The following is a 25,811-nucleotide window of genomic DNA, read 5'->3' on the forward strand; positions in this document are numbered from 1 at the left end:
TGGCAGAATGTCTCCTTGTGCCTAAGGTCCAAATTCGTGGTGTTTTGTAGCATTTATCACTTACAGCTAGAACATACAATCGCCCTGGCGATGCAATATTCATGTAATATACGTCCCCATTTAGTTTATAACTTATTTACTGAAGAGTTCAATTAAGGACAGCGGCACAAGTTGACTTCTTTCGGAAAGACTCACGCTCTTATCATCTGCACTTAGGTACTGTTAAAGGATGGCTGAAATATTCACAGGAGTTATTCGTACATACTTGATGAAAGGACTAAATGCACATGGGGTGACTAAAAATGAGCGGGTTGATGTGAACCTTTTGTGGTAATTGTAACGGCCCGTTCATACATGCCAGTTATCTCTGTATGCTGCAGTCAACTGCTGCATTTGTGTGTGTGAAACGCACCTTTGGGTTTTCAGCTCATCCAGAAGCGTATGATGGGGAAATGCCTCTTCCTGCTAGACTTGCCCGAGTGCTTAGCAGCTATGTATGATAGTAAACAGGATTTAAGATGCTAATTTCCCATTACGAGCAATAGCAAGCAGCCCACATTTGCGTGTGCACGTTTTAAAAGACAGCATGCAATTCGCCTAGTGAAGCAAGAGCTAGTATTGTCAAGAGAGTCTGTCCGTAGCAGTACAAAAGAGCAAGAGCCCAGTAGCTCCTATAAGACTAACAAAGTTTGTGGTAGGGTATGAGCTTTCGTGCGTAGCAGCTGTGACTCCCGAAAGCTCGTGCCCCTACCACAAATTTTGTGCTGCACAAATTTTGTTAGTCTTGTTACGTGCTACGGGACTGCTGGTCTTTTCTGTTGAGGCAAGGGAAGTGTTTTACTTAAGGCTTTAATCCTCCCACATTAAAGCATCCAAGTGTGTGATGGCAACCCTGAGCTATTTGTGAGGTGCTGATGTGAAAATCAAAGATCACTTTGTGATAGTTGCTGGAAAACATGTCATAGTTGTTTCAAGGAAAAGAAGGGCAGGACAGCACTTCATGTGGGGAAATCAGTTCTAAACCCCATATTTCCAAAGATTTTTTAAAGGTTTTGGTAGCCAGAGCTGGAAAGAAAGCTTTATTAAGAACAACACTGTAACGTTGCTCTCGTTTGTTTAAAATAAAATAGTCCAATTAATGCTGAATCTAGATCTAGAAATAGATTTATTTTAACAAGAACTTAACAGTAAACATATATACAATATCATTACAGAAAACCCTGTGTTTTTAAGTATTCACAGAAACAGCCAGTTTTGCTCCAGTGTGAGAAGAAAAGAAATAAGATAAATGTGGAGATGTTGAATGTTGTTTAGCAAGGCTTACAAGCTAGCACCTCCTTTGGAGGTAGGCTGATGCTAAAATTTGACCTGCCCCGGGCAGTTAGGAACTTGCATGCCAATCTCTTTGGGTCCCCAATTTGCAACCTGGGCCGATTCCAGACGGCCCTCCCCATGCCGAAACGTTGTGCGGAAAACGCAAAATATCGCGTTTTCTCGCGCGAGTTTTGCGCGACGTTGCGCAAAACTCATGCGAGAAAACGTGTTATTTTGCATTTTCCGCGCGACGACGTGTGACGTTTCGGCATGGGGAGGGCCGTCTGGAATCGGCCCTGGTTGATAAATACTTCACAACTCTTTTTTTCCCCCTTTCAAAGAATCAAGATAAGTCTGAAATGTTATTGTCCGTGTGTTTTTGCCTAACTGAATATTTCTTTTGAACTATGGCAGGATACAAATTTCATGCTAATAATCTGCTTTATATAAATTTCCCCTTAACAAAATAACTATAGGGTGATTGGCCAGCCATCTGTCATATGCTTATCCAAAACTTACCAATTAAAAAAAAACTTATTTGGTATCAAAATCAACTAGCCATCGGCTGCTGTTCTCTGGCTAATTAAAGTCAGAATAAGGCTGTGATTCTTGCTGTGAAGAGAGAGAGACCCGTTTTGAATTGATGGGTCTTGCTTTCAAGTTAATGTGCTTAACAGCAGATGTCACACACCTGCTGTAGAGATACTACCAAAAATAGCATCTCTCTGGAGAGCCTCTCTCCGGCCCCTGTAGCATGTAGGAGCACGCACTATAAGACACAGTCACCACGTTGTGATTTGCCTTGCTCCCACAAGCATCAGCCAAAGACATGGTGGAGGAAATCTCACAGCATGCCAATGCCACACTGTGCAGTGAGCATCCTAAATGTTACCGAAGGAACACTGTTCTCAACAGAATCCCTGTGGAGGCACATCAGCTACTCCCACTAAGTTATTATGAGTGACTTAACAGATCACATCCCCTCATGAGTGAAATCCTAACATCCTTTATTATAATGACAAACACTTTCCATGGAGGCAGGATTTCCCTCTGACTACAGTAGTGGACATATTGTACCTCAGATAAATAGCTCTTTTTCTAATGGCCGTGATGAAGTTTGGTGAAAGATCAAGGGCACGTGTGTCTGCGTCTGTTTTTCTTCCTGGCTGCTGCAAAGAAAATCAGGACAATAGTTCCTTGGCTTGGGGGGTTGGGGGTGGGAATCATAAGACGCTTTTGCTGTTACCATTGCAACCCTGTTTTACCAGCCTTCTCACATCTGATCTCTTCCATTTACAATTTTATAAAGAAATGTCCACATCACAATGCTTCTCTGAATATACAATATTTTAATATACATATAAAAATATAGCCCTGCTGTGTATATACTTACAACTCTACATAATAACCTTTCTCCCCCCCTACCCTCTCTCTAATGTCTGCTCTAACCTGATGCATTTTCAATAAAACTTGTGTAGTGAGAAGCTGCAAAAGCACTTATTCTTTGAAAAACAGCCATTGAGGCCTCTTAAAGAACAAGGGTTTCCTTAGGACTTTCGCATATTCTTGGGAGAGGGAGGGGGCAGAGAGAGTAAGAGTGAAAAAATAGATGAGATCTTATAGATTCATTTGTCAAAAATATAGACCGTAGTATATATCCTGGCTAGCGGACTGTCACTCAGCAGTGAACTCCATCCCGACACAAGCCATCGCCTCAAATAACTGGCCCAAAAATATGGAAACCCAACACAGAATTTTCATTCTAAACTTTGATTAGATAAATAAAAGTTTAATAAAAGCTCCTAGGTGCCTCTTGCTTTACAGAAACTTAGCTGTCACTTTGTTCATACAGTAGAAAAACAGTAGAAAGGCAGAAAGCAGCCCTCCCTGTGACCACACATTCACATTGGCATACGACGTCAGGAAAAAAAAAACCCCTTTCTTGTTAAAAGGACGTGGAATGCTAGTAGACAGACGGACACACCTCTTTCCTTTATTAGCTCAGCTCTAAAGAGCTGTGAAAAAGAACGTTTGCTCAGATGGAAGACTGGCCTCGATCTACGCAGTCTGTCGTGTAAATGCTCTCTTTCGGTCATTGGTATCGAAAAGCATGTGTTGGTTTAAAAACAAAGTAGCAATCAAAGTGGTAAGGGCACTTTGACCTTCCTTCCTTAGAGCCCCCCCTGATGCTTAATATGTAATACCAAAGCCTATTTGCTGCAGTTATTTCAATAATCAAACTTTTGTCTCTAGGAAGATAATGCAGGATCTCTTCCCCCGCCCCGCCCCCCCCACTAGTTGATGAATGTACGAGAAATGCTATTGCACCTGGGTAGATTTAAAAAACAAACCCTATGTCAGTAACAAGTGCCACTATGACATCTAGTGGCCTGCTTGTGTAAAGTTACGCAAGCACAGACACAGCACAGAGCTCTCTGCTCCTCATTCACCGAAAGGTGAGGATGTTTTTCTACATTCAATGTAGAGACTGTGTCATTTTAGAGCAATATATTCATCAACTGGATTTCCTCGACTTTTCTCCGCTGTGACAGTTTCTCTCCTGGGCCTGCTTTGGGCGCAGGTAGCAGTCGGTTTGACATCCAAGTCCTCGCTGGCATCAGCCGCTCTGAATGTATTTTTTAATTACTACACAGCCGTGTCGGAACACAGGACATGGCATGTTGGGAAGAAGCGTCCACGTGTTTGTCTTGGGGTCATAGGCTTCCATGTTTCCTAGAGCAGGTCCTTCACTACTGACAATTCCACCAGTGGCGTGAATTTTTCCATCAAGTACGACCGCACTGTGCAGAGAGACAGAAAGAAATGATAAGGACAGTTAATAGCTCACGAATCACTGATCGATGCCGCTACTTGGAAGAAAAGCCTGAGTGCTGCTGGCACTGTTTGAACTACAGAATCTTGAAGCGCTGTCAAGCTTTGTTCGCCTTCCTTAATTTTCAAAACATGTAAAAAGATGATCTCAAGTGTAAACACGTCTCTGTGTGTGTTCAACTATTTAGGATTTTTGACCCATACAGTGCATCTCTGATGATGGAAACCGAGGGACTGCTCTCGCGTATCCATCTGCTGCTGGCAATATATATCCCAATTCCAGCATCAGGGAAGGCAAGCAAAGGACAGACCTTCACTCCTCCCCTTGCCATGACGATATTGCAGTCCTGTCCCTCTTGAAACATTGAAGCACATCATTGCTAAATGCATTGCAATAAAGCTAGGGTTCCCATTTGCCTGGTGATGTTCATGGTTGGAAAAGGGGGAGCGGCATCTGACCTTAAAGTGACATAACACTCTAGGAATCCTGATTTACCATGGGGGGATTCCTAAAGCATCTTCTGGGAGTGACAACACCTTCAGGTCAAGAGACACGGCCAGGGGTTTTTTTCCTGGGAAAAGAGGTGGCGGAACTCTCAAGAGGGAAATGAGGAAGAAACATATGGGATTCTTTGAAATAATATTGTTTTTATGCACTATTGCGGAGTATTTTCAAGAGGTGCTGGAACTCCGTCTCACCACATTCCTGCTGAAAAAAGCCCTGGATGCGACCCTCCCCAGGCCCCATCTCAGAAATTTCTTGGGGGGGGGTGCAGTCAGAGGCCTGGCAACCCTAACAAAAATGCAGGTAAAACTTGATGTGAGAGATTATATAGTCCTCTGCAGATCTCTCCAAAGAAAGCAGAATTTGTGAGAACAAGGGGACCACTTGGACTCTCAGCCCCATGCTGAATGTCTGAAGGGTGTCTTGCACCCAGACCCCATCAGTCAGTAGAGGCTGCTGATGAGAGAAGAATCAAGCGGATTAGACCTATGTGGATATACTCAGTTCATACGTTGCTTGCAGGCAAGCCTGAGATGCGGCATCATAGAGGGTGCAATCCTGTTCCCTTCTGTATAAATGAGTTGTCATTTTTGTGCGCTTAAATACGGCACAGAAGTTAATGATTAGGTGGCTCATAAAAAGGTAAATAGAGGGGGATTTATAACAACAACAACAACATTCAATTTATATACTGCCCTTCAAGACATCTTAATGCCTACTCAGAGCGGTTTACAAAGTATTCTACTATTATCCCCACAACAATCACCCTGTGAGGTCGGTGGGACTGAGAGCGCTCCAGAGAACTGTGACTAGCCCAAGGTCACCCAGCTGGCTTCAAGTGGAGGAGTGGGGAATCAAACCTGGCTCTCCAGATTACAGTCCTGCTGCTCTTAACCTTGGGGTCATAGGCTTTCATGCAGAACAGAGGCTTTGAAGTACAGGCTCTCAAAACAAGCTTCTGCCTTAGATTTCTCATTGCTCTTCATATTTAAATTTTTTTTGACAGAAGTTTGCCTGACTTCACAATCCTCCTATGTCACCAAAAGGATTGTTTGGTATTCCCAAATTTCTGATTTCTTAGAGGAAGATGGGAAAAAAGAAACGGTGATGGAAATGATTTACTAGGTTACTGAACTAGACATACGGTGAAGAGGAGGGAAGGTGGCATGGTACTGCCCCCGATCTGGTCAGATCTCAGAAGCTAAGCGGGGTTGGTATTTGGATTGGGTGACCACCAAGGAAGACTCTGCAGAGCAAGGCACTGGCAAGCCACATCTGTTTCTCACTTGCCTTGACATCCCCCTTGCTGAGGCTGCCATAAGTCAGGTATGACTTGAGGGCATTTTTACACACATGTGATAGAAGAAGTGAAAATACTGAATTACAACTTTCACGTGAGTAAGGTGTTATATACCGTGAGGCTCCTATGTAATCTTCATACTTAAGCCTCAGTTTTATTTATTTATTTAATTTATGGTATTTGGTTCCTGCTTTCTCTCAACCAACAGGACTCAAAGCAGTATATAATTAAAACCAATTTTAAGAAGTCTCATTTTACAAAAATACCACACCAGTTTAAAAATTAGAGAGCAAACCGTTACCTCATCACACCTGATCTCTCAAGCTACCAAAGGCATGTCAGTAAAGCCCTGCCTTACTGACCCTGATTTAGGCTGCCAGGGGATGGAAGAGTCAGCAAATATCACCTCCCCTGTCCTTGTATCTATGGGAATCTAGGCCAGACCCAAACCAAGATCTGGTAACCTTAGTGAGACAAGATCACCGGCGTATTCTCTTCGTATTTTGTATTCTGCCTTGTCTCTCAGTGAGGAAGGCACGTTAAGAATGAAGTAAATAAATGTAATCTGGCTTTTCTTTCTTTCCCCCCTGTAATATTCCAGGTGTCATACATATAGGGTTCCTTGGCCATCTCCCAGCAAGGCACTAATCAGACTCGTAGCTATTGGGTTCAGCAGGGCCACTTCAACATGTGCCGGCCAAGCACATCATTTAGTCAATACAATGGCATCCATGGTACAAGCAGCCTTCGTATCCAGTCTACACGGCTTCCTCAAGTTCTGACACGGCAGCACCTGAGAACTGTACAGGAACTGGAGAGCCTGTTGTGGGGAGGTGGGGGTGCCTGAAGGGATTGGAAGCCTTTTTACCCCAGAATTTGTGCACTACTCTTTAAAATTTGCTAGGAAGGGAGGGGTAGAAAAAGCATTTTTTTTTCATTGCAGGGGACACGCAGCTTCACTTCTAGCTTCATTTGTATTATAGCTGTAATTCTTTTTTATCCTCTGGTCTAGCGTCTATTATGAAGATATTACTGATGGCTGACATGTTAAGATAATTGCAGTAATTAGAGTGCAGCTTTGTCACTTAGATCTATTAATACAAGGAGATTAAATGAGTACGTGCTGTCAGAACCTAGAAGGGAAAAGCAGGAGACCAACAATAGTTGAGATCAAGCAGGCCCAAGGCCTCTGCAGTGACACAAAAGCAGTTGATTGTCAGCTTGGTGCCCTGGTTAGAGAGCTGGACCTTGGTCTGAAGGCCCAGGTTCACATCCCCACTCTACCATGGAAGCCTGCTGGGCCAGTCGCATACTGTCAGCCTGAACTACCCCGTAAGGTTGTTGTGAGGATAAAATGGAGGAGAGGAGAATGCTGTATGTTGCTTTATCAGAAAGTCAGGGTCTACATTAAGTAAATAAATACATATTTTAAACTGTTTTTATGGTCCAATTTTAGTCCGATGACTATTTTGTAGATATAATTGTAGACTGTTTAATGCTGTTTATATGGCTCATTTTAATGTTGATAATGCTATGACTGGTGCTTTTATGACGGTATTGAGAGCCAACATGCTGCAGTGGTTTTAGTGGCAGACTAGAATGTGGGAAGCCCAGGTTCGAATTCCCATTCTGCCACAGAAGCTCGCTGGGTGGCCTTGGGCCAGTCACACCCTCTCAGCCTAACCTGCCTCATAGGGTTGCAGACGAGTGGAGATTGCATGCCATCAGGTCTTTTTTTCAGCTGGAACGCGGTGGAACGGAGTTCCGGCACCTCTTGAAAATGGTCACATGACTGGTGGCCCCGCCCCCTGATCTCCAGACAGAGGGGAGTTTAGATTGCCCTCCGTGCCGCTATCTCAACTCCCCTCTGTCTGGAGATCAGGAGGCGGGGCCACCAGCCATGTGACCATTTTCTCCGAGGGCAACCCAGGAGTTCCACCACCTCTTTTCCAAGAAAAAAAGCCCTGCATGCCATAATGCGCTCTTCACAGGCACGACAGCATAAAAATGTGCTAACGAAGCTGAGGGAGTGGAACAAGCACAAAGGGTTGAATGGATGTTTTGATATGTGTGTATGGGGATGTTTTGGAGGAGTTTTCGGGTATAAATGCACTGAAGTTATTCCCCCCCCCCCATATAAGTTACTGGACACAGTTTTTGTTTTATGATGCTGGATGGGGTGGTGATGGATGACCCTGCTCTGAAGCCGTCCCACTCTCCTTCCACTTTCCCAGAGGTGACAGATTTATTTCCCGTTATTTATTACTGCCCTTCCACAGGTTGTCTTGGCCTTGCCATAATTGCTACAATAAAAACTGTGCACAAAATACCACACCACGTTGTGGTTGGACAGCCTAGAAAACTTCCCCCATCCACCCGATCTTTTTCTACTTCAAATACTTTTTGAAAGCTCTAAACCGCCCAGTTTCTTAACAAGAAAGAATAAATAGTCATGGCAAACCAAAGAGGCAGAACTGAAAAAGCTCTTCACGGTAAAGACTGGAACGAACACCCCAGCTGCCTGCCTCTTAATTAAACTCTACCCAACAGTAGCTTTATTAGCCACAAACAACGGGATTTTGTTACGGCTTTTAAAGATGACCTGGTAAAGCAGAGCAGTGAAGAGCATGAGCCACAGCCCTGGGGTAGTCTCTGTTGGGTATTTCCTTTTCCCCTGCTGGATCCCACCTTTCACAAGCACAAAGAGGAAGGAGGTTTCTGGGCATTTTAAAAAAAAAATCCAGTGATAGGACTAAAAACATGAGTGCTCCCAACAATAAAACCTTGGTTATTTAATTGCACTGCAATTTAGCTGGAGTAGGAAGTTGTCAGTCTTGTCCAATTTGCAGTGTGAATTGAAGATGGCTCCCCACACATTTTCCTGATGACTGTGTAAAGACTCTCATAAGCCCGGCTCACAATGACGCCAGCAAAAATAGGAATAATTTGCCCAGCATCCTGTAGAAACACAGCAGAGGTGTTGCTTATTAGCAGGGCTTTTTTTCAGCAGGAACGTGGTGGAACGGAGTTCCAGCACCTCTTAAAAATGGTCCAGACAGAGGGGAGTTTAGATTGAGATCAGGGGGCGGGGCCTCCGGCCATGTGACCATTTTCACTGAGGGCAATTTAAACTTTAAAAAACTCCCCCCTTGTCCCAGCTGACCCAAAGTGACGTCATTGTGCAGTCTTGACTTCCACCACTGAGTTCCACCACCTCTTTTCCCAGAAAAAAATCCCTGCTTATTAGGATAGGTAGGTCATATTGAAATTGAGAGGCGTGTGGGCATGTGAATTTCTTATGGGCCCCTACCTTTTCCATCATAATATGAGCATGGCTTCCTTTTGCTGGTAGTAACCCTCAAAAGAAAAAAGATGATAAAAAATGGAACACCTGTCTTTTTTCCCTTGGCGATTAAGACCTGCACCGAAATGGGATAGGATTCGGGGCTTTCGCCCTCTCTTAACATGGCCCTGATCCAAATCAAGCTCACTGCACTACTTCTATTGGCAATATAAAAATGTGGGAAGTTCCCACTGTAGTTTTCACCTTGTGTTTCCTGAATGGGTCTAAGTTTTTCTGGCGTCAGTTTGCCACATTCCCACATTGGGTTCTTAAAGCAGCAATAAATGTCAGTTTAGTAACTTGCTAATTCCTGGGAAGGCAGCGCTGTTTATGCATAAATGTGTTCTGCATCTATTGATTTCATTATGTGAAGTGTCGTCAACTTGCAGATGACTTATGGTGACCTGATATTCTGTCTCTGTTCAACCCCTATGATCCATCTATCCCTCACCCTTTGTTCTCCTGATGCATACTCAAGCACCCCAACTTCCAATCCTAGCCCAAATTAATCCAAATTGCTGAACTGGAACTTAGACACGTACCAAGTGTCCATATTATCTAACCTCATTTATACGGAGTATAAGTATAAAGACAGGATCCCAACAGATGCCTTTTGCCTACCTTTTGGCCTTCTTTCAGCCTTCTTTTTGGCTTTTACGTTTGCATACAATTTGGCTCCTGTTTATCTTCTTGTGCTCCTCCAGTATTTTCTTGGTGCACCATTTTTGGCATTCTTTTAATATGCTCCCAAATGTGCCTTGTGCACCCTGCATGCCTGTACATCAGGCACCCTTTTCTACTTGTGAACGCAGCTAGACACAATCACTATTTTGGGGAACATTCCATCATGGACAGTTTGCTCTTCAAGACGGGTCATATGTTTTATTTCTGCGTCCACACCTACGGATACACTAAGAGCAGAACCACAAGTGACAAAAGGCACAGATTGGACACTTGTCAGCTTCCCTCAAGTTTTGATGGGAAATGTAGGCAGCTTGGCGGAATGTTGGACAAGTGACAGTTGAAAAGTCCATTGGACAGCAGTCAGAGAGCCAAGCTGCAAGACCAGGATGCCTACATTTCCCATCAAAACTTGAGGGAAGCTGACAAGTGTCCAATCTGTGCCTTTTGTCACTTGTGGTTCTGCTCTAAGATATCTAGGAACATCTAAACATTGCCACAAATAGGAGATCTGTGATGTGTGTTGGCTATGGCTGTATATGATTTGTAACCACTGGTAATATGGAGTGTCTACAAGTACACATTCCTTTGTTTTGCTATGTGTTTTTCATGGCATTCTTTAGTCTGTGCTTTCATACCTATTCCATTGTTTGTCTGTTTAGCAGTAGTAAAACCCCATTACCAAACTTGAGAGTGAAGTCAATTGCAATTCTCCACAATTGCATAAAGAGTAAGAGGGAGGCAGCCCATCGCAAGTCCTTTCCCCTTCTCCCTCACTCAGCTCCCCTCAGCCTCCCACCACAGTGAGAGCCAACACTATTTGTTAGGAATAGACCCTGGTTAAGCTAACTCTTTTGGTGCTGCTTTGCTCTCTGGACATGCTCAGAGGGGCATTTCCTGAGAATAGGAGGTAGACAAGGGTGCTCTGCCTCTGCACAGCACCCTGGACTTTCTTAGTAGTCTCCCATATAAGTATTAACCAGAGCTTTGCTTAGCTTCCAAGAGCTGACTAGTTGGGCTAGCCTGCGCCATCTGGGTCAGGGTGATTTCATTATACAACTGCAAAAATCTAACAGAGTGCACAGTGGAATTTGTATTGGTTTATATGCTATATTCAAATACAGAGATAAAGGGGAGCTAAATCGGTACATTCCATACCCCTCTCTTGGTTATTAAAGCAAATGATGTTATGACGACTTAACTTTAGAGGGCAAAGCATTTTGTGTCCACTGGAGAAGCATATTTTGCAAGCCAGAAACAGGAGGAAAGATTCACACAACTCTGTTCTGAAGTGCTACCGGAAGATACTGGTGTGGCGCTCCCTACCTATCACTGCACAAAGAAAAAGGATGTATCGGTGGGAAACAATATTCCTTACACTTCCCCCCCCCCAGTGAATAAACGCATTTTATGAACACTGGTTATAACTTAAAAATGAGAGCACGGCAGTTCTGTGTATGCTTCTTGACTGCTACTTTTATGAATAGTTTCCTACTCATTACTACAGAATAATTAGAGGTCTCCTGATAGGGTGGTGTAGGGGGAAAAAAACCAGACAGTGCAAAATACTCAAATCTCAGAAGCTTAAGGGTACATGATGGGGGAAGATCCATTATTGGAGGCCAATTCATATGCCACGGAGTCCTTGCGCATGTGCTCTCTCTCTCACTCACACTCTCTCACACACACACACACCTTCACAAACACTTTCAATCAGATGCATGGCAGGAACTTGATGCCTAGAACTTAATTCTTAGATGTGCGGGTGCCTGATTCAGATAGGGGCAATAATGCATGCGCGGGGGCGGGGGGGGGGTGCTGGCTTTGGTCTCCTCGCCTCAACCATTGGCCTGACCTGAAATTGCCCTCATGAGCTACTATTTGCCTCCCCTCCAATTGGAGACACATGTACTCATCGCGACATACAAGTTTCTCCAGTAGGGCAAATACTGGCTCCGGAAGGTCATTTGAGACTGTGAAAACTTCCTGGGAAAGGCTTAAGTCTCTCCCCCCCCCCCCCCCAGTGCTGATCCCAATCACGATTGCATACATCTGGAAATCATGTTCCAAGCACGGAAATCTTAGAACACATCTATCAATCTGACACATAGATGACGTGAGAGCTTCATAACATGTAAATTAGTCTCTTGCTGTAACATGTAATCTTGACTCTGACCACAGGGCTCCAATGTCCCTTGGTGGTGGTGGAAAGAACTGTGAAGTCGTATGTAACACCTTATGTAACACCTGCTGGGGGTTTTCATGGCAAGAGAGTAGCAGAGGTGGTTTGTCATTGCCTGCCTCTGCATAATGACGACCCTGGTCTTTTTTGGAGGTCTCCCATCCAATCACTAACCAAGGCTGCCCCTAGTTCCCTTACCGGAGGGATATTTGGCTTTAGGGATTGAAAGCCGTGCATCCATTCATCATTAGCGATGCACATTCTTGTCTCGTGCTTCTACTGCCATGAATCTAGGTGAGACTTCAATGTGGCCTTTTTAATGGGTAATGCGTCACAAGTATTTATATTCTGAACAAAGATTACTCAAACGGCAATGGCAGAGGATAAGAAAAATATGGGAAGTTAATTGGACAAACAATAAATTACTAAATGACAGTTTTGCTTGGGTACTGGGTTTTAACTGAGTTCTTACAAGCTCTTTCATTAGTGACCACTGAAAGCTATTTTTTTCTGAGACCAGATGTGATTAAATAGCATTTCCAGCAGCGGAATGCTCATTAACATCTGGCAAGATATTTTGCTCAATGCTGAATCATCAATATCACTTTGCTCTGAAGCAGCATGACTGACTATGTCTTAGGAGACTCCAGTGGGCTGGTTGTCTTTTATAGCCATCCCTTATTTAGAAGCTTATCGCTGCAAGATATTTTACTATCTCTACTTGACTCGACCATAAACATCCATCCTTGTCCAGATGCAGCAATTCAATGAAGAAATATTCTTTCTAGCTGTCCTTGCGGTTATAAAAAAAAACCCATTAAGATAACTAAATTAGCATGTTCATGAGAATTACGTCCTTTCTAATTCTTACAACCCGTTTTAGTAACTGAGAATGGTCATAGAGCTCGCTACTCGGTTCACTGGATCTGCCCCAGAAAGCCATTAAAAAACCAAACAAACAGAGAATTCCTTTAACACAACAACCATCACTCCTTCCCCTTTATTTATGAGGAAAAAAATCACCCGCAGCTGCCATCCTAATGAAACTTTTCTGCATCGGAAGAAGAAAACTCCGTCTTTGGAATTCCTGGTTTCTCTGTTTTCATTCTGATTCTACAGCACCATTATTTTCTCCACTGCCAGTACTTTAAGACAGAATATATTCAGGTACCCTAGCAGAGCCCCACGGGTACTGCTATGAAACCCTAGATACTGCATCTTTTTATGGGTAAATGTTACTGCAGAAGCCCAGCTGCCATGGAGATAGCAGTACTGGAGAAAAGTCAATGCATTCTGTAGCAGGCTCGTGCCAGTAGTTAACAGGAACAATCCACACCTTGCTTTTCCTCTGTGCTGGCATGTCTCTTCCTCCACCCTACAGATGGCCTTACCAGGTTGCCACAACAGACCACCTCCTGCCCCTGCTCGCTCTCCCCTTCTTTTGCAGTGGGAGAAAATGGAGTGGTAGTACGGGACATCACAGACGCATTGACATCCCGTGTGGTTGCCAGGGCTGAGTCTGCTACAGCCTAGGAATTTCCTCAATCTCTATGGTCTTCATCATCTGGCCTGGTGGCCAGTAAGGTTTAGGCTTACTGGCAATGACTGTCCCATCCTTACTACTGAACATCTTTTAACCAGAGATGCCAGGGACTGAACTCAGGGCCTACAAACAAAGAGCTTTCTTACTGAGTTGTAGCTCTTTCCCTAAGTTATCAAAAGCAACAGTTATCTTATGGTCCTCTACCCACTTTCACCCTGTTTGGCCCATTCACTAAAACGTCACTGGGATACATGGCGAGAAATTGTGAATTTGTGGCAGTCACGCTTTCCCTCCTCTTACGGTACTGTAAGAGAAACTGGTGGGCAAGATAAAGAGGTAATGAGAGTCAGATGGTAAAACAATCAAAAGACAGTACGTATTGATGCCCAAACAGTTCCAGAAATCCTGGAGGTATTTCATTTTTGCTTCCTTCCTGCAGAAGGCAAGTCTTTAAGATCTAACAATGGCCCACATTTCAATGTGTGGTGTTGTTTCCTGCTTTTAAAGAGTTATTTGTTGAGCCACTGCAAAGACTCCCAGGATCCAGAGCCAAGAAGCTCCAGAAGGGAGAGATGTACCCCAGTCCTGGAGGGTGGACTAAGTTCCAGCAAGCATTCTAGCATCAAATTAATTTGTCTTTAACCTCTGACCAAATGTGGTGCGATGGCCAGAAATATTCATTGACAAGTGTCAAACATGCCATGTAAATTAGTTAAGCCTTGTTTCAGAAAGATTTCATCTCTGTGCTTGGCTTTATGCTTGTTTTTCAATTTTTCTGCTACCATACCCCTATTGTATCTCTTTCACTGAATGTTCTATTGTTCATTATTGTACTTTGCTCAATGAATGTCCTAGCCATTGATTATATTGTATTTTCACTTGCACTGTGTAATCTGCCTTGGATCTCAGTGAGGAAGGAGGACTAAAAATAAATATAAATATAACAATAATAATAAATATAATGATGATGAGGATGAATTAAAAAACTGTAGCTTAGCAGCTTACATTTTCAGCACCTGTATCAGAAAGACTCAATGTAAAACATATAGAAGATATCTGATAACTATTAAACAGAGTCTAAAGTCTAAAGAAATTTGTTTAACATTGCACTGTAATTCTTGCCAGATTATTTTCTGAATTTGCAAGTTCATTTCCATATTCACATTTGGCTGTAGTTTTTCAATTATGATCAGGTTTAAAATTAGCATATGAGAAATTGTGTGCTTTCAATATTGGGGCCAAATCTAGTATGAAGGCAACAGGTTAACTGGAGAGACTGCCAATGTCTTGAAGAGAAAGAGGAGGTTATATTCTGATTCCAAATGATTTTAAAAGCCTCATCATGGTTTAACAACTGTGTTCATGACATAATTCTAGATTTGGCACACGGCAGCTAAATAAAGAATTCATTTACAATTTTAATATGAGCACTGCCCCAAAGCATCAATTTCTCTCTTTCACACACACTCATACACACGTGCACGCACGCGCAATATGTGTTTAGGTTATGTAGAAGATAGTCCAAAGTCAAATATAAAATGAAGTATAAAATAAAACCAAAACTATTTGAGTCAAGAGAGTACAAACAGAGCTTGAAAGGGACTCTGGCCCAAGCCTTGCTTGTTGTACTAAAGAATCCCCACAAAATAGGTGCTGTGATTAGGGAGCTTACCTTTCTACCCACCCTTTTCCGTTGTAGATTTTCATGTGCAGGTGTGAGTCTTTGATTACCTCCCTCACACAAAGGTTGGGATACACAGTCAATCTTGAGAAAGATTTCTCAACACACACAGAGGTACGCCTCTTACATGGATCAGTTCATCTTTAAGATGTCAATTTTACCCCTAATCTATTAAGGTCAACAGTTTCAGTCATCAGAGATATTTTTAAATATGGTAGTGATGTTCAACAAAGCCGTGTCCCCTACGTTTCTAGTGATTAGTAGCCCTAAATATTTTTATTGTTATGTGATCCACTCGGAAAGTAAGTGTAATTGGTGAGTAAATTGAAAGGAACTTCGTGAATCAATGTTGCCGCCGTGTCTTTAAGGTAATGACGAATTTGACCCCTTGTTACCGACAACAGCCACAGTTTCAGCAAAGCCTTTCATAAATCAAATTCTCTGCACTTTGTCCCATCTGAATTTCTCTGTCCCCCCTCACTAATTTCCCCCAATCCTTTGATCTTTTGCTTGCATCACAGCAAGTGTAGGGGTCATAGGTTATCGGTACAGCACCTGCTTTTCATGCAGAAGGCGCCAGGTTCAGTTCTCGTCATATCCAGTTTTCAAAAGATCAGGTGGTACAGGTGATGTGAAAGGTCTCCCCTGAGATCCAGGAGAGCAGCTGCCAGTCTGCGCAGGCAACAGAGACCTTGATGGACTAATGGTCAGATTCAGTATATGGCAGCTTCATATGTATTCAAATACCCTGTGTTCAAATAACAGAAAGTGCAAGAACTCTGGGTGGGCAGAGATCACCTCTGCCTGGTACACTGGTTGTACCACTGACAGTAACGCCAGGAAAGGATTTGAAGTGCCACACAGGTGAGCTGGATCCAGTCCCCACACTACCTGATTTCTGTAAGAATAGTCTTTTTCTGCTTAGGTCTGTGCCTTGGCCCAGTTTTGTTCGATGCCACTCCAGCAGGGGTCTGCAACCCATATACCTCCAGGGCCAAACGTGGTTCAGCACAGAACTAAATACGGCTATTTTAAAAAGAAAATTAAATCTTTGAAGTTCTGTTATATTGGAGTGGTAGGTGGGATGCTAGAATCACCAGTATAATAAGGAAATGGCAGGCAAAGATTTTTTTATAGGAATAAAAGGCTGCTTGGGAAATGTTTTGCAGAAAGGAAAATGACAGAGGTGAACAACAGTTGTCAGTTATCCAAGTGTGAACCATGCACAGATACAGGCTAGTGCACAAAACTATTAATTATTATTATTGCCAAAAACCTTTTATGCGGCTTTTCCATTCGACTTAGGGCCCCCAAATGGCAAACAGCCACATGTTAAAACCATTTTAAAAATACATGCATATATATAAAACTATTAAAAACAACTGAAACACACATACAAGAAGGAGGGTCATTGAGGGAACACCTAATGAAAAAGAAAAGTCTTTATCTGCTGGTGGAAGACAATGATAGAGGGTGACGGTCTTTCTGTATATATTTATGAGACCCTTATGTGTGCCAGTTCCTAATAAAGCAACCAGGGTTTAGACCACAGAAATGTTATGGATTATTAATCAATATGTCAATCCTCTGCCATGCTAAATAGTTTATTTTCCATTATGCAAATAGGACTTCATTGGTCCTTTGTTTTTATTTTATTTTATTTATGTCATTTATAGTCCGTCTTTCTCACTGAGACTCAAGGCGGATTACACAGTATGAGATTAGTACAATCCGTATCAAGTACATTTCCATAAGTTTTGACCTCGTTTGGCTCTTTGGTTATACAAAACCTCCTGCAGACTCCCGCCCTGTCAAATGATGATGATCTTTAATAGCACAACATGGCTTACATAACCACGATAAACTGCAACTTCACTGGCTTTGATTTTACACTGCAGCTGCCATTGTGTCCCAGTGAGAAATGGCCACTGTCTGAAGAAATACCACCTTATACCGGAAACCCACAGACCAATACTCATATTTACATGCCTCCAGCTACCACCCTAAACATACCGCTCGGTCTATTGTCTACAGCCAAGCCTTACGTTACAACCGTATCTGCTCCAATGCTCTAGATCGAGACTCCCACTTAAGAGATTTACAACAAGCATTTTTGGGGCTACAGTACCCACCAAATGAAGTGAAGAAACAAATCAACAGGGCCAGACTAGTACCCAGAAACAGTCTGCTCCAGGACAAACCTAAAGGAACTAACAACAGAACACCACTGGTTGTCACCTATAGCTCCCAGCTCAAACCCATCCAACGTATAATCAGTGAGCTACAACCCATCCTGGAAAATGATACCTCTCTCTCAGAAGCCCTGGGTGGAAGACCTCTCCTTGCCTACAGACAGCCCCCCAACCCTAAACAACTTCTCACTTACAATCATGAATCGGCCAGCAGAGTCACCAGCACAGGTACCAGGCCCTGCAACGGACCCAGATGCCAGCTCTGCCCCTATATCTACCCAGGGAATACAATTACAGGACCCAATGGCATCAACTACACTGTCTCTGGCTCTTACAGCTGCTCATCCTCCAATCTGATATATGCCCTCATGTGCCAACAATGTCCTTCTGCTCTGTACATTGGACAAACCAGCCAACCTCTACGCAAAAGAATAAATGGACACAAATCTGACATTAGAAATGGAAACGTTCAGAAACCAGTGGGAGAACACTTCAATCTACCAGGACATTCCATCAAAGACTTAAAGGTCGCTGTGGTTCAACAGAAACCTTTCAAAAACAAAATCCAACGGGAAGCTGCTGAATTGGAATTCATATGCAAATTTGACTCTGTCAAGCTGGGACTGAATAGGGACTATGAATGGTTATCTCATTATCACAGGTAACTGATTTCCTTTACAGAGGCGGGGTCAGGGGGAGTCCAGTGGCACTTGGCATGGGCTTTCGAGGACCACGGTTCTCTTTGTCAGATGCATCTGGCGGGGAGGACTGTGGTTATCGAGGGCTTGTGCTGCAGTGCTGCTGAACTCTTTTTGATTTTGCTACTACAGACTAACACGGCAAACTCCTTTGAATCTTTACACAAGCAAACATCCCCACACCAAAAGGAGCTGTCTGCATCTCCATATCAAAGGAGTTGTTTACATCCCCCCTCTCCTCCTTCCCCCCTTCCCCCCTCTCCTCCTCTATATTTGGCCAGTTTCCTTCTGCCCTCCATGCATCTGACGAAGAGAACGTGGTTCTCGAAAGCTTATGCTACAATAAAATTGGTTAGTCTTAAAGGTGCTACTAGACTCTTTTTGATTTTGCTACTACAGACTAACACGGCTAACTCCTCTGGATGTCTGAAGAAAGGAGCTCATACAATCGAACTATTAGGGACTTTAACTTTCAACTGGACCTTAGCAGCAGATTAGGGCTTGAGTCCAGCGTTTTCTGACATTATTCGTGTTCTGTATGTATTTAGCCATGCTGTTAGATGACTCTCAATGGTTTAATTAGTATACCAATTTGAAATTTTGGAAAAGCAGTACGAAAATAGTCCAAAATTAAATACATCACCATGTGTAATGCCATCTTGGGTGGTCCTGCATTCATAGCCACTATGAACGCACACATGCACGCACGCACACTGGCTCTGAGAATCTGGATGCAACCCGCAGACCTTGTTATGATTCTCTATCATAAGGCGCACAGGTTTCATCTCCCTCAAAAGCAGGCATTTCTTAAAGGGCTCGCTGAACCCGCCCCCCCCCCCCCGCTTCCCTTTCTGCCACCAAAGGACCAGGATTACAGCTGCATGAAGACAAGCCGCTTTTAAATCTGTGAATTCCTGAGCAGCAGGCAGCCATTAAAAGAACTGGTGTTTCTTAACAACAGTCACATGGGAGAGCTTCTTCTCTCCCTCTTCCCCATCCCTGACAAGCCATGTGCTTTAACTTGTTTCAGTGCCTCCCGCTTCTCTTCCTAACTCTGTAACAAGGAAACAAGTTGGCTAGGGATCCGCAGCCCATGCTGTGTGCAGGCAGCTCCTATTAGTCAAGCAGAGGAGACATCATGCTTCACTGTTCAAGAACAAAAGTTGTTTTTTTTTTAAATAAAGGAAAATAAAAATCTAACTGTCTCCCCTCCAACCTATTTGTTATTGTGTAGTACAGCTTGAAGTTAAAGTTTTATTACGGGTTTGTGCTTGGCAGGGATGGATAACAAATCTGACTGCCTAGCGGAAGTCAGAGGAAGAAGAAACTGCCGACTGGGAATTGCCGATTCTAAATTAGCTTCTCTGGAATCATCGCTTCTGCAGGTGCATGGCTGTGGATACCCTGTGGATACTCTCAGTAACACAAGCCTATTTGCATGCTGCCTGAATTCTAAACAAACTGGGATATAGAATTTTTAATAGCACGCAGGAAGCACATTCAATATCCCTTTTGCATGACGGTGAGCAGAAAAGGGGTGCATGCATCAATCCAGTCGTAAGTGCATCATTTGGGGCTGATGAATAATATACCTAAGAGTTTAGAAAACAAATAGTTTAGTATTGGGATCTGTTTGGAAGCCGACCAGAGATCCCCAACATAGTGCCCGTGGGCGCCATGGTGTTGATGAATGTGTCTCTTGGCACCTGCTTCCTCCTTCCTGAAAGCAGTGCTGGGTTTTCTCCACCTCGCTGAAGCAGGAGGTATCCCACCTTGTGTCAGCAGGAAGCAGCCATTCGGAAGCAGCAGATTCCTTCATAAGAAGATGCTCGGCTTGGAATGTCCCAGTGTTTTCTGATTGGCCTCAGCCTCTGTTACAGCCATTTTGTTGTGGTGCCAACGAAATGTTCTCAAAATTGCATAAGTGCTCAGAGGGTCAAGAAGGTTGGGAACCCGTGAGCCGTACATTTTTGGTGATGGAGTCCATGTAAGTGAGCTCCAACTCACTGTACTAATCAAGAACAGAGTGCCAGCTGGTAGTATCTTACATGGCTACCTCCTGGTGTCTGGACTGGATGGAAAGGTGGTCCTCTGTTGCTTCCACCACAGTTAAACCCAAAGTTGCTATTCCCAATTTCCACAGAACATCTTTGAAACCACAGGAATATGTAATAATGCTGGGCCAATAATACACATCCAAGGTATTTTTTACACTATGCAGGGTACAATTTTGCCATGTCCCCTCCTTAGTTTTAAACAACACAAAGTGGGTTCATGGAAAATAACTTTTAGTTTCCTAACATACACTTTTCTGTTCTTTTTTATTTCTTTGAGATTAAATATGTAAAATTTATTAATTCTCTGAAAAGGATCTGTGGCAGAATACCTTTTTAAAGGGTGTTACAATGACTTTTTCCTCATTAAAAAAAAAGTTTTGTGGCACCTTAAAAACAAACTGTGCTTAATAAATAATTTACTGATTTAGAATTTAACAAGAGATTTAATTCTAGCCAATTTGATGGTAGTGGATAAGAGCAGCAGGACTCTAATCTGGAGAACCAGGTTTGATTCCTCACTCCTCTGCTTGAAGCCAGCTGGGTGACCTTGGGTAAGTCACAGCTTCTTAGAGGTTTCTCAGCCCCACCCACCTCACAGAGTGATTGTTGTGAGGGTAATAACAGCAGTTTGTAAAACAGTCTAAGTGGGCATTAAGTTGTCCAGAAGGGCGGTATACAAATCGAACGTTATTATTACTAATGTTATTATTAATTAGGGCTTAAACAGAGACTTACTGCAGTTGTTAAAGGGTACTGTACTCTTGAGTTTTGCACAGAAATGTACTTCTTGCATTTAATGATTAAATAGAAGTCCACTGGCACCTTATCAACATGTATCCCAGTACAAGCTTTTATGAATCAGAACTCGCTTCATCGGATGCATGAAATGTACAGCCATAGCAGGTTTCTTTATACTGAAAGGAACAAGCAACAGAAAGACAGGAGTGGGGAAATGTTGCCAACAGAGGCCAGTTCAAAATAATCAAACTAGTCAAAGGAAAATCAATCTATTTAGAATGGGAGAGGAGGTGAGACACACTCCCCAACTTTTGATAAATAGCAGAGTAGGATTAACATAAGACCAGATACAATCAAGGCAAGCGCAGCGTAAGGTAATGATAAGCAGATCCAACAGGGCAATACAAAGAGTTGTTAAAGATTAACTGATTATCTATAAAGAGTCAGTAATGCTGAGCTATTGCAATCACGACTTTTTAGCCCCACTGTTCAATCTCCCTCTCTGTATCCATGTAGCTATATCTATGTACTACTGACTATAGATTAGGCTCTAGCCCTGGCACTTATATTACATCTATTAGTTCCCAAGCGGCACAAGACACTAGAATTAACTGCTTGATTTGTGCCCAAACCTCCCTAGGTCTTGGCCCGGCAATTTGTTTTCAATTCTAGGGCTGAGTCTTGGGGGAAAGCACCTCTGAGCGTGTACAGCATGTCTTTCCTCATCACTGAATAACTGCAGTTCCCTGCCTTCCCACAATCTCCAGAGTTCTCTGAGCTTAAGTCAAGACTTTCAAATATAAATACATCGGGGGGGGGGGGGGTTAGTGGTAGAGCTCACAATAACTTTTTTCCAGGAGAGAAAACGAGAAACAAAACAAAACAATAAAACTCCAGTACTGATTTTCTCCTCCACATGCTTTTTGGCAACTTCTAGCCACTTGGGGGAAAAGAAGTATATTTTGCAAAAGCAACTTACCAGGTCAGTGGAAAACAGCAAATTTCATTTTTTGAACGTTGACTTTAATGTTTTATCATAGTGTGGGTGGGCATTTCATTAAAGGTCCTTTTCTTTCCCCAAACTCCTTCATTTCCTAGCCTCAAAAACCTCCACAGAACTCCCTTCCTAACTTCATCAGTCTGGAGCTAGAGATGGAAGGAGCTAGTAGGAAATTCAGTTAATTTGCATTTCAAATTGAAGCTTCTTGGGCAAAAGCTCAGTGCGAATGTGTATGGGGAGGAATCCGCATTATTAATTTAAAAGAATGTATTTTACACGGTTTTCTTTTCATACCTCGTTAACTCATGTGAACAAAGGGAGGGGGCAGGGTTGCCCACTCCAGCTTAGGAAACTGCTGGAGATATGGGGGCAGACCCTGCAGAGGGGGAGGTCTGGGGAGGGGAGGAGCTCAGTGGGGTTGTGATACCAAACAGTCAACTCTCTGAAGCCACCATTTCCTCCAGGGGAACTGATCTCTAGAGTCTGGAGGCCAGTTGTAATTCTGGGAGAACTCTAGGCCCCACGTTGCGGTTGTTAACCCTAAAGAGGAGTGGAAATTGTTTTACCATAATGTGGAAGGCTTCATGTTAGAGGAATACACACACACACACAGAGGTGTGTGTGTACCATTTAGGAAAGTTAAGAAGCCCTTGACTTCCATTTTAGAGGGGGGGGAATGGGGAGGGGAGACTGGGAGAGAGGCACAGTAAGAGGAAGGGCAGGAGAGTCCCACTGGGAGAGAAGGAAGAACTGGGACTAAGAATAAGAATAACTGGTGGGCTTTACTCAGGAGGTGTGGTATAGAGTCGGCTCCACGCCGGACATATTTATATGGTTGGAAGTTACAGATTACTAGTTCTCTCTATGGTGTACAGCCATTAGAGTTGCCAGGCCCCCTCAACCTCCTGGCGGGGGATTGGGGCCTGGCACTTACTTGCAGGGGCGGGGGGTGCGCACTCACAAGCATGATGACATCACTTCCAGGAAGGGACATCATCTTGTGGTCCCTGAGAGCGCGCCCATGCTCCATAGGGGCCCTCCACAGCAGCCCAAAATGCGCCAGTTTTGGCCCAGATCGGGCTCATTTCAGGCCCGATCCAGGCAAAACCGGGCCCATTTCAGGCCACTGCAGAGCACAGGAGCAATCCCGCGCTCTGCAGCAGCTCAAAATGGGCCCGATCTGCACCAAAACAAGCCCGATCTCAGCCAAAACAGGCACGTTTGGGGCCGCTGTGGAGGGCAGAAGCGCTCCTGTGCTCTGCAGCGGTCCCAATCCGGGCCTGATCTGGGCCAAAATGGGCCCAATCCAGGCAGCTGCAGCGCACAGGAGCGCGCAGCGCTGCAGGGGAGCGCACGTGGAAGGTGCGCTCCCCCCTGCTGGCCGGGTAAGTTGGGGCGGGGGGCGGGGGGTGGGGGTCTGGCATCCCTAACAGCCATGCAGTAAGCAACTATCACATGGCTCATAGATGAATGCTGGCTTTACAGTCTGTGAATGCTCAAGGGCTAAGATCAAAGAGCCCTTTCAAGTATTCTGGTCAAAAGAAAAGAGCCAGTTCCCGCTCCCCAATTCCTTCTCAATTCCAACCTGCAAAGTTTGGTGCAGTAGCCATTTGAATGGTAATTCAAATACAGCCCTAGGAGACAAAGGAGAGCCATGACACACTTAACCTATGGGGAACTTTGATCCTCGAAGTAACCTAAATGTTCTAGATCAAGATAGGTAGCCCTGTTAGTCTGCAGCAGTAGAAAAGAGCAAGAGTCCAGTAGCACCTAGAAGACTAACACAATTTGTGATACGGCTGCAGCTCACTTCTTCAGATATCTGGACTCTTGCCCTTTTCTAAATGTTCTGGTCTTTTCTCTCCCTGTTGTTTACAATGAGCATGGTTTGGGGGCTTGTGGGAAGAAGAAGGTCTCCCTTGAGGAGCGAGGCAGGCATACTTGAGACACAAGGGGAGATTACAAGAGACTTGTAATGCTGAGACTTGGATGCTGAAAAGATGCACTCACACAGCACATGGTCTGAACAGAGGTCACCTGCCAGATGGAGAAAGAAGGTAAAACTGTGAAGAAAGTAAAACTGTGAAGAACAGTCTGAACCACAAATCTGGGACCATTAAGATATTTCTGACTCTCTTTGACATCACATGGAAAAGTTTTAGATCTAGGGGAAGAAGATTACATTTATACCTATCCATTTACCCCTATGCTTAAGAGCTGTAGTCTTTTGTGGTTCAATTCACTGTATCTATTGATCACTTACATACTTAAAAGATAAAATTTCCTTTTTCTGATATATGAGCTATTTGGTTTATACAACCGTGGACAAAATCTACTGTTTTGGCTCACATGTAGCAAAGTATAAAAAAGAAACAAGAAGAGCCTGCCTAGCTGGGTATATCGTGGATCTTAACAAGTGAGATTTCCAAAGTATTCCCCTGTCTAAATGGTGACTAAAATAAGGTGATTCTAAATTTGAACGGAGGTTATGATGACTATAGGCTGTCAGACTGCAATGCTTCTAAGTGGCCTGGTGGTGGCAGCAGAGAGTAAATCCTATTTGTGGAAGGAAATGAGCAGGGAAAAGCTGGTGAGGAGACTTCACTGAGGTCCAGCAGCTTGAGATTTTGGCCATCTGAGTAAATCTCTCATTCCTCATGGTAAGAACAAAGGCCTGTGGGATCATTTTACCAGAGAGACTTTTCATACCAGCTCATCTTAAGGTAATAGGATGGAAAAGAACACAACCATATGTACTGCTGCAGTGATCATGGTGTTGCTGATATGCATCTAGGTGCATACCACCCTGTTTTCTGACTCCATCTTTAGCTCCTTTTATTCTTTATGTCCTCCTTGGCCTCATTTGCACTCCTTCTTCTACTCTTTTCTTTGCTCCCCTCATCTTTCTCTATTGGAGTCACTGCCTTCAACCCTTCCCCTCAACACTTCTCCAGCTGGCTTTGAAGTGTACTAAAGGCAATGGGCAGATGGAGAGGTTGTGATAGTGGTGGTAGGAGTCATGGACAGCTGGGTGGGAGTTGTGAAGCTCAAGATGCCTTCTCATGTACTCTGGGTAGTAGCCACATCTTCAAGTGCCTGAGCTGGAATCTTGCCTTTGTCTTCGTGAGGATTGTTGCCTGAAACTACTTTGCCATAACAGCTCCTCCATAAGAAGAAAGGAACAGGGAGGAGAAGAATCTTTACTGTAAGTAGCGAAAATAAATATGAGAACAGCCAAAGGAATGAAGGGAAAGGAGGAGAAAAATGGAAGAGTTAAGCTCTCCTTGTGTCGGCCAGAGAAACCCACCACACCATCGCATCCAGAACATCTTCACACACACACACACAAGTAAATCCATTTACACAGGTTTATGGGCTTCAGTTGGAGTTCCATATTAGAGTCCCCAATCTTGCAAAGGTTTGTAAATGGTGACTAAGGCCACCCACAAGCTAAACCACATCAGCCCTGGTTAGCACTTCGATGCGAGACCACGAAGGAAATCCAGGGTTGATACACAGAGGCAGGCAGTGGCAAACAACTTCAAAACGTCTCTTCCCTTGAAACCCCCTTGAGGTAGCCTGTCACACAAAGGTCACACACACAAAGATGTCAAATATGGTATTACTGTAAAGTTTTCTTGGCCAGTTTGGTGTAGTGGTTAAGAGTGGCAGGATTCTAATCTGGAGAACCGGGTTTGATTCCCCACTCCTCTGCTTGAAGCCACCTGGGTGACCTTGGGTCAGT

At 43.7% G+C, this 25,811-nt stretch overlaps 1 protein-coding gene across 1 annotated transcript in view; it reads right to left on the bottom strand.

Moving 5' to 3' along the window:
* Positions 1–1,616: 1,616 nt before the first annotated feature.
* The window catches only part of KLHL29 (kelch like family member 29), a 529,196-nt gene continuing 505,001 nt past the window's right edge, over positions 1,617–25,811 (bottom strand). The window contains exon 14 of the mRNA XM_054992668.1: positions 1,617–4,115. Within this exon, the coding sequence (XP_054848643.1) occupies positions 3,932–4,115 (184 nt within the window). The 3' untranslated portion in view covers positions 1,617–3,931. The remainder of the gene's footprint in view (positions 4,116–25,811) is intronic.

The sequence above is a fragment of the Eublepharis macularius genome, chromosome 1 (genome assembly GCF_028583425.1).
Source record: "Eublepharis macularius isolate TG4126 chromosome 1, MPM_Emac_v1.0, whole genome shotgun sequence".
Classification (NCBI taxonomy): Eukaryota; Metazoa; Chordata; class Lepidosauria; order Squamata; family Eublepharidae; genus Eublepharis; species Eublepharis macularius.